Source organism: Mesoplodon mirus, assembly GCF_964341445.2.
Source record: "Mesoplodon mirus genome assembly, chromosome: 11".
NCBI classification, from domain to species: Eukaryota; Metazoa; Chordata; class Mammalia; order Artiodactyla; family Ziphiidae; genus Mesoplodon; species Mesoplodon mirus.
In genome coordinates this window covers 82,325,161-82,334,267 of record NC_138987.1, presented here as the reverse complement: position 1 = coordinate 82,334,267, position 9,107 = coordinate 82,325,161, and the positions used below count along the sequence as shown (strand labels likewise).

Here is a 9,107-nt window from a genome sequence, read left to right as displayed (position 1 = left end):
ATAAATATTTACAATTGTTATATCTTCTTCTTGGATCGATCCCTTTATCGTTATGTAGTGTCCTTCTTTGTCTCTTCTAATAGTCTTTATTTTAAAGTCTATTTTGTCTGATATGAGAATTGCTACTCCAGCTTTCTTTTGATTTCCATTTGCATGGAATATCTTTTTCCATCCCCTTACTTTCAATCTGTATGTGTCTCGAGGTCTGAAGTGGGTCTCTTGTAGACAGCATATATATGGGTCTTGTTTTTGTATCCATTCAGCCACTCTGTGTCTTTTGGTGGGAGCATTTAGTCCATTTACATTTAAGGTAATTATTGATATGTATGTTCCTATTCCCATTTCCTTAATTGCTTTGGGTTGTTATTGTAGGTATATTCCTTCTGTTGTGCTTCTTGCCTAGAGAAGTTCCTTTAGCATTTGTTGTAGAGCTGGTTTGGTGGTGCTGAACTCTCTCAGCTTTTGCTTGTCTGTAAACGTTTTAATTTCTCCATCAAATCTGAATGAGATCCTTGCTGGGTAGAGTAATCTTGGTTGCAGGTTTCTCTCCTTCATCACTTTAATTATGTCCTGCCACTCCCTTCTGGCTTGTAGAGTTTCTGCTGAGAGATCAGCTGTTAACCTGATGGGGATTCCCTTGTGTGTTATTTGTTGTTTTTGCCTTGCTGCTTTTAATATGATTTCTTTGTGTTTAATTTTTGACAGTTTGATTAATATGTGTCTTGGTGTATTTCTCCTTGGATTTATTCTGTATGGGACTCTCTGTGCCTCCTGGACTTGATTAACTATTTCCTTTCCCATATTAGGGAAGTTTTCAACTATAATCTCTTCAAATATTTTCTCAGTCCCTTTCTTTTTCTCTTCTTCTTCTGGAACCCCTATAATTCGAATGTTGGTGCGTTTAATGTTGTCCCAGAGGTCTCTGAGACTGTCCTCTGTTCTTTTCATTCTTTTTTCTTTATTTTGCTCTGCATCAGTTATTTCCACTATTTTATCTTCCACCTCACTTATCCGTTCTTCTGCCTCAGTTATTCTGCTATTGATCCCATCTAGAGTATTTTTCATTTCATTTATTGTGTTTTTAATCAATGCTTGATTCATCTTTAGTTCTTCTAGGTCCTTGTTAACTGTTTCTTGCATTTTGTCTATTCTATTTCCAAGATTATGGATCTTGGAAATAGAATCTTGGATCAGCTTTACTATCATTATTCTGAATTCTTTTTCAGGTAGACTGCCTATTACCTCTTCATTTGTTAGGTCTGGTAGGTTTTTATCTTGCTCCTTCACCTGCTGTGTGTTTTTCTGTCTTCTCATTTTGCTTATGTTACTGTGTTTGGGGTTTCCTTTTTGCAGGCTGTAGATTCGTAGTTCCCGTTGTTTTTGGTGTCTGACCCCAGTGGCTAAGGTTGTTTCAGTAGGTTGTGTAGGCTTCCTGGTGGGGGGGACTAATGCCTGTGTTCTGGTGGTTGAGGCTCGATCTTGTCTTTCTGGGGGACAGGTCCACGTCTGGTGGTGTGTTTTGGGGTGCCTATTGCCTTATTATGTTTTTAGGTAGCCTCTCTGCTAATGGGTGGGGTTGTGTTCCTGCCTTGCTAGTTGCTTTGCATAGGGTGACCAGCACTGTAGCTTGCTGGTCATTGACTGAAGCTGGGTGCTGGTGTTGGGATGGAGATCTCTGGGAGATTTTCGCTGCTTGATATTATGTGGAGCTGGGAGGTCTCTTGTGGACCCATGTCCTGAAGTTGGCTCTCCCGCTTCAGAGGCACAGCACTGGCTCCTGGCTGCAGCACCAAGAGCCTTTCATCCACCCGGCTCAGAATAACAGGGAGAAAAGGTAGAGAGAAAGAATTAGTAGAAGAAAGAAAGAGAGAGGGAAAGAAAGGAAGAAGGGAAGAAAGGAAGGAAGGAAGGAAGAAAGAAAGGAGGGAGGGAGGAAGGATGGAAAGAAAGAAGGAAAGAAAGGAGGAAGGGAGGGAGGAATGAAAGCAAAAGGAAGAGTGAATGGAAGAAGGGAGGGAGGGAGGGAGGAAGGAAAGAAAGAAAGAAAGACAGGAGGGAGGGAGGGAGGAAGGAAAGAAAAAGAAAGTGGAAAGAAGAAGGGTGGGAGGGAGGGAGGGAGAAAAGAAGAAAGAAGGAAAGGAGGAGCGGAGGGAGGGAGGGAGGAAGGGAAGGTAGGAAAAAAAAGAAAGAGCAGGTAAAGTAAATTAGAATAAAGTATGAAATATAGTAGCGTTATTAAAATTAGAAAGTAATTATTGGAAAAAAAAAATAACAACGGACCGATAGAACCCTGGGACATATGGTGGAAGCAAAGCTATACAGAGAGAATCTTACACAGAAGATTACACATACACATTCACAAAAAGAGAGCAGGGGGAAAAATCAAAAATCTTGCTCTCCAAGTCCACCTCCTCAATTTGGAATAATTCGTTGTAAAAAGAGGAAAAGGGGGGAAAGTCTTAAATCTTGTCCTCAAAGTCAACTTCCTCAATTTGGGATGATTCGCTGTCCATTCATGCACTCCACAGACGCAGGGCACATCAAATGGACCGTGGAGCTTTAATCCGCTGCCTCCGAGACTGCACAGAGAGATTCCCCTGTCTCTGCTCTCACAGCTCCCGGGTCTCAGCCTTGGACCCGGCCCCGCCTCTGTGCGTAGGTCGCCGGAGGGCGTCCGTTCTTCGCTCAGACAGGACGGGTTTAAAGGAGCCGCTGATTCGGGGGCTCTGGCTCACTCAGGCAGAGGGGAGGGAGGGGCGCGCAGTGTGGGGCGGGCCTGCGGCGGCAGAGGCCGGCGTGGCGTTGCAGCAGCCCGTGGCGCTCCGTGCGCTTTACCGGGAAAGCCGTCCCCGGGTCTCGGGACCCCGGCAGTGGCGGGGTGCACAGGCCCCCCCGGAAGGCGGGGCGGACAGCGACCCGCGCCCGCACACAGGCCCCGCGGCGGCGGGCGGCGGCGTCGGCGGCGGGCCGCGGCGGCGGCGGTGGCGGCGGCGGCGGAGGGCGGCGGCGTCGGCGGCGTCGGCGGCGGGCCGCAGCTGCGGCGTCGGCGGGCCGCGTCGGCAGCGGCGTCGGCGGCGGGCGGCGTCGGCGGGCCGCGGCGGCGGCGGCGGCGGCGGGCCGCGTCGGCAGCGGCGTCGGTGGCGGGCCGCGGCGGCGGGCCGCGGCGTCGGCGGCGGCGGCGGCGGGCCGCAGCGGCGGCGGCGGCGGGCCGCGTCGGCGGCCGCCCACGCCCGTCTCCGAGGTCCGCGCCTTACCCGCGGCTCGCGCCTGTCTCCGGTGCTTCCCTAAGCAGCCCTCTTAATGCCCTCTCCTCGCGCACCAGGAAACAAAAGGGAAAAAAGTCTCTTGCCTCTTCGGCAGCTCCAGACCCTTTCCCCGGACTCCCTCCGGGCTAGCCGTGGTGCACTAACCCCTTCAGGCTCTCTTCCTGCCGCCAGCCCCAGTCCTCTCCCTGCGCTCTGACTGAAAGCCGATACCCGAGCCTCAGCTCCCGGCCCCCCCGCCACGCTGGCCGAGCAGACAAGCCTCTCGGGCTGGTGAGTGCCTGAGGGCACCGATCCTCTGTGCCGGAATCTCTCTGCTTTGCCCTCCACACCCCTGTTGCTGTGCTCTCCTCCGCTACTCCGAAGCTTTCCCCCTCCGCCACCTGCAGTCTCCGCCCGCGAAGGGGCTTTTAGTGTGTAGAAACCTTCCCTCCTTCACGGCTCCCTCCCACTGTTGCAGGTCCCGTCCCTATCCTATTGTCTCTGTTTATTCTTTTTTTCTTTTGCCCTACCCAGGTATGTGGGGAGTTTCTTGCCTTTTGGGGGGTCTGAGGTCTTCTGTCAGCGTTCAATAGGTGTTCTGTAGGAGTTGTTCCACGTGTAGATGAATTTCTGATGTATCTGTGGGGAGGAAGGTGATCTCCGCGTCTTACTCTTCCGCCATCTTCCTCCGGGGCGAAAGTAACTCTTAATAAAAGAAAAAGGCAAGAAGTATATCACATAATGAGGCAAGTAAATGAGAGGAGAGTAAACATTTGACTATTTTCTTCATCTCAGAGATAAAGAGAAATTCCTTATCAGCATTATAGGCCAATTGAATAAATACAGCATAAAGAGATTTATAAATTTATACTTATGTTTAGAAAAGAATTAAAAATGGATTTATTATTTCATGCCACTGTCCCAGTGTCCCTAAATCTACCTGTCTGGATGGTTTCCTAGCTGTAAAAATTTCTGTACTTGAACCACATATGTTAGCATGATGTCATTATGACCTCATTTGTTTTATCAGAGCACCTATCCACATTTTCCAGCATAGTTTGGAGAAACAAAATTCTGTCAACTGAGAAAAACTTTGAAAAGCTTTGAAATTGTGAACGTTTCAATAGTTATTTCCCACACAGGTTATTTTCCTTATTTCCCTTCCCCAAATTAAAGCATATATGCAATTAAAATCAATTTCCAGACCTACTAGAGAATGGACTTGAGGATATGGGGAGGGGGAAGAGTAAGCTGTGACAAAGCAAGAGAGTGGCATGGAAATATATACACTACCAAATGTAAAATAGATAGCTAGTGGGAAGCAGCCGCATAGCACAGGGAGATCCCCTCGGTGCTTTGTGACCACCTAGAGGGGTGGGTTAGGGAGGGTGGGAGGGAGGGAGACACAAGAGGGAAGAGATATGGGAACATATGTATATGTATAACTGATTCACTTTGTTATAAAGCAGAAACTAACACACCATTGTAAAGCAATTATACTCCAATAAAGATGTAAAATAAATAAATAAATAAAAACATTTCACCATACCAAAAATAAATATCAATTTTCTCTTTTACTGCTTCTCAAAGTAAGCCAGTGGTTTTCAAAAGGAGTTGAAGTGAATCATAGGGGGAATTTTGTAAATATGAGGGGACATTAATAGTAGCCATAAAGATTTGGTGGGGTGCTAACTGGCATTTAGCGGACAGGATCCAGAAATGCTAGATTTTCTGAAATGTGGCGGATAATCCTACTTAGCAAAGAATTCTCCCACATGACTTGCCAGACATTCATGTAGGTGAAAAATAGTTTATAATTATTTGAGCCTAAAGCCTAGCTCCATATTACATATAAATGCAAAATATTTTTGTACACTTTTAATTATTTTGTACACAATTACTTACATTGAGGGAAGATTATAGATTGGTTTGTTCAGACCTTTTCCAAGAATTTTTCATCAGTTTGGAAAAATTACATCATCAATGGCAATACCACTTGGTGTATTCATGTGACTGTTATAACTTATCTGCTAAAGATAATAACCGTAGCAACAATAACAAAATCAACCTGAATCTGATGAATCCTCTAACTTACATAAAATACAGAGAACAGAAAAGCAGGTTAGCTAATAGATCAAGAGATTTAAAAGACACCTTTTGTAATTTGTGGATATAATTTATAACCTAATTCAAGCAAACTGTAAAAAATGCATGACATTGGAAATTTAAGTACTCTGGATACTTAATGATATTAAGGAATAAATTTTAAATATTTAAGGTGTATTACGGTATTATGATTGTATTTTTTAAACAAGATTCCTTGTTGTTTAGAAATACATACTGAAACATTTAGAGATAAAATGATATAATGTCTAGATTTGCTTCAAAATAATACAGAGGGTAGGGAGTGGATGATGGAGTTGTGGATGAAAATGACGGAAGTGACTTGTAATAGTTGAAGCTAGGTAATGGGTACTGGAGGTTTGTTATACATCATGTTTATTTTTTCTATAAATGTTTGAAATTCTCTGTTGTAAAAAGGGAGGATCAGGGCTTCCCTGGTGGTGCAGTGGTTGAGAATCTGCCTGCTAATGCAGGGCACACGGGTTCGAGCCCTGGTCTGGGAGGATACCACATGCCGCGGAGCAAGTAGGCTCATGAGCCACAACTACTGAGCCTGCGCATCTGGAGCCCGTGCTCCGCAACAAGAGAGGCCGCAAGAGTGAGAGGCCCGTGCACCGCGATGAAGAGTGGACCCCGCTCGCCACAACTAGAGAAAGTCCTCGCACAGAAATGGAAGACCCAACACAGCAAAAATTAATTAATTAATTAAAAAACTCCTACCCCCAACATCTTCTTTAAAAAAAAAAAAGGGAGGATCATTTGGGGATGTGTAGACTCCACACCTTGATAGCATCATCTTCCTGGCTGTCTCTAATTCAGGGAGGACAGGGTCAAGGTAGAGCTGAAAGGGAAAAGCAGAAACACTTACTGTTTATGAGGTTCAGTAGCCTTCACACAGGTTCTTTCACCACAGCTCTGGAAGATGGGAGTCTCCCCATTTTCCCAAATGAGGAAGTGGAAGTTCAGAGAGATGAATACCTCTTCCAAGGTTATATGGTCAATAGATGGCAGAGCCGGGATTTGGTCTCACATCCATCTGTTACAAAACCCCTTCACTATACTCCCTGTTTCTCTGCTGTAATTCCTGTCCAATGTCTTCCTAACTCCTTCCATGGTAACTGCCTAATCATTTACCTACTCCCGAACCAGCTTTGTCCCGATCTTTCTCTTTGCACTGGTCTCAAATCACTCTCTCCCAGCTTCCGGACTCTGTGTCATTTCTCTTTGGCCTTATCCTCTATTGGGAAAACACCAGAATTTTGCATGAGAAATTGAAGCTCCATAAGAGTAGATACAGGGCAAAATAAGATGGTGAAAACTGAGTTTTATATTATGAGCTTTTACTTTGATTAAGAAAAAATGAGGGTTATTGTCCGGGCTCTGGCGGCGGCGGTGGCGGCGGCGGCGGTCCGTGCTGCGCGAGCGGTGGTGGCGGCGGCTCGGCGGGACCGAGGGCGGGAGCGGCCGAGACCATGGCTGGAGGCAAAGCTGGAAAGGACAGTGGGAAGGCCAAGGCTAAGGCAGTGTCTCGCTCACAGAGAGCTGGGTTACAGTTTCCCGTGGGCCGTATCCACAGACATTTGAAGACTCGCACCACAAGTCACGGAAGGGTCGGTGCCACTGCTGCAGTGTACAGTGCCGCAATTCTGGAGTACCTCACTGCTGAGGTGCTGGAGCTGGCAGGTAATGCTTCCAAGGATCTCAAAGTTAAGTGCATCACTCCGCGCCACTTGCAACTTGCAATCCGTGGTGATGAAGAGTTGGATTCTCTTATCAAGGCTACCATAGCTGGGGGTGGTGTGATCCCTCACATCCACAAGTCTCTGATTGGAAAGAAGGGACAGCAGAAAACTGCTTAGAGACTTGTTCTAACCAAGCCTCTTCCTCCCCGTCATTGTACTGTAACTGGGACAGAAGAAATAATGGGGGACTTCCGGGTAAGATGGCGGAAGAGTAAGACGCGGAGATCACCTTCCTCCCAACGGATACACCAGAAATACAGCTACACGTGGAACAACTCCTACAGAACACCTACTGAACGCTGGCAGAAGACCCCAGACCTCCCAAAAGGCAAGAAACTCCCCACATACCTGGGTAGGGCAAAGCGGAGAGATCCGCACACAGAGGATCGGTGCCGAGCGGCACTCACCAGCCCGAGAGGCTTGTCTGCTCGCCCGCCGGGGCGCGCAGCGCTGGAAGCTGAGGCTCGGGCTTCGGTCAGAGCGCAGGGAGAGGACTGGGGCTGGCGGCGAGAACTCAGCCTGAAGGGGGCTAATGTGCCACAGCTAGCCGGGAGGGAGTCCGTGAAAACTCTGGAGCTGCCGAAGAGGCAAGAGACTTTTTCTTCCCTCTTGGTTTCCTGGTGCGCGAGGAGAGGGGATTAAGAGCGCTGCTTAAAGGGGCTCCACGGACGGGCGCGAGTCGCGACTGAAAGCGCGGAGCCCAGTGACAGGCGTGGGACGCTGGGGCTGCTGCTGCTGCCGCCAAGAAGCCTGTGTGCGAGCGCAGGTCACTGCCCACACCGCCCTTCCGGGAGCCTGTGCAGCCCGCCACTGCCGGGGTCCCGGGATCCAGGGGCGGCTTCCCTGGGAGAACGCACGGCGCGCCTCGGGCTGGTGCAACGTCACGCCGACCTCTGCCGCTGCAGGCTCGCCCCGCACTCCGTGCCCCTCCCTCCCTCCCGGCCTGAGTGAGCCAGAGTCCCCGAAGAGGCTGCTCCTTTAACCCTGTCCTATCTGAGCGAAGAGCAGACGCCCTCCGGCTACCTACACGCAGAGGCGGGGCCAAATCCAAAGCTGAGACCCAGGAGCTGTGAGAACAAAGAAGAGAAAGGGAAACCTCTCCCAGCAGCCTCAGAAGCAGCGGATTAAAGCTCCACAATCAACTTGATGTACCCTGCATCTGTGGAATACATGAATAGACAACACATCATCCCAAATTGAGGAGCCCGGAGTCAGTGCTGTGCCTCTGAGGTGGGAGAGCCAACTTCAGGACACTGGTCCACAAGAGACCTCCCAGCTCCACATAATATCAAACGGCGAAAATCTTCCAGAGATCTCCATCTCAACACCAGCACCCAGCTTCACTCAACGACCAGCAGGCTACAGTGCTGGACACCCTGAGCCAAACAACTAGCAAGACAGGAACACAACGCCACCCATTAGCAGAGAGGTGGCCTAAAATCATAAAAAGTCCACAGACACCCCAAAACACACCACCAGACGTGGACCTGCCCACCAGAAAGACAAGATCCAGCCTCATCCACCAGAACACAGGCACTAGTCCCCTCCACCAGGAAGCCTACACAACCCACTAAACCAACCTTAGCCACTGGGGACAGACACCAAAAACAACAGGAACTACGAACCTGCAGCCTGCAAAAAGGAGACCCCAAACACAGTAACATAAGCAAAATGAGAAGACAGAAAAACCCACAGCAGGAGAAGGAGCAAGATAAAAACCCACCAGACCTAACAAATGAAGAGGTAATAGGCACTCTACCTGAAAAAGAATTCAGAATAATGATGGTAAAGATGATCCAAGATTCTATTTCCCAGATCCAAAATCTTGGAAATAGAATAGACAAAATGCAAGAAACAGTTAACAAGGACCTAGAAGAACTAAAGATGAATCAAGCATCGATTAAAAACACAATAAATGAAATAAAAAATACTCTAGATGGGATCAATAGCAGAATAACTGAGGCAGAGGAACGGATAAGTGAGGTGGAAGATAAAA

General features: G+C 48.1%; 1 protein-coding gene across 1 annotated transcript; it reads left to right on the top strand.

Moving 5' to 3' along the window:
* Nucleotides 1-6,741: 6,741 nt before the first annotated feature.
* LOC309812462 (histone H2A.V-like) lies at nt 6,742-7,292 on the top strand. The gene has a single exon (XM_082636253.1). It carries the CDS (start codon nt 6,842-6,844, stop codon nt 7,226-7,228), a length of 387 nt encoding a protein of 128 aa, XP_082492379.1. The 5' UTR covers nt 6,742-6,841; the 3' UTR covers nt 7,229-7,292.
* The last annotated feature ends 1,815 nt before the right edge of the window (nt 7,293-9,107 follow it).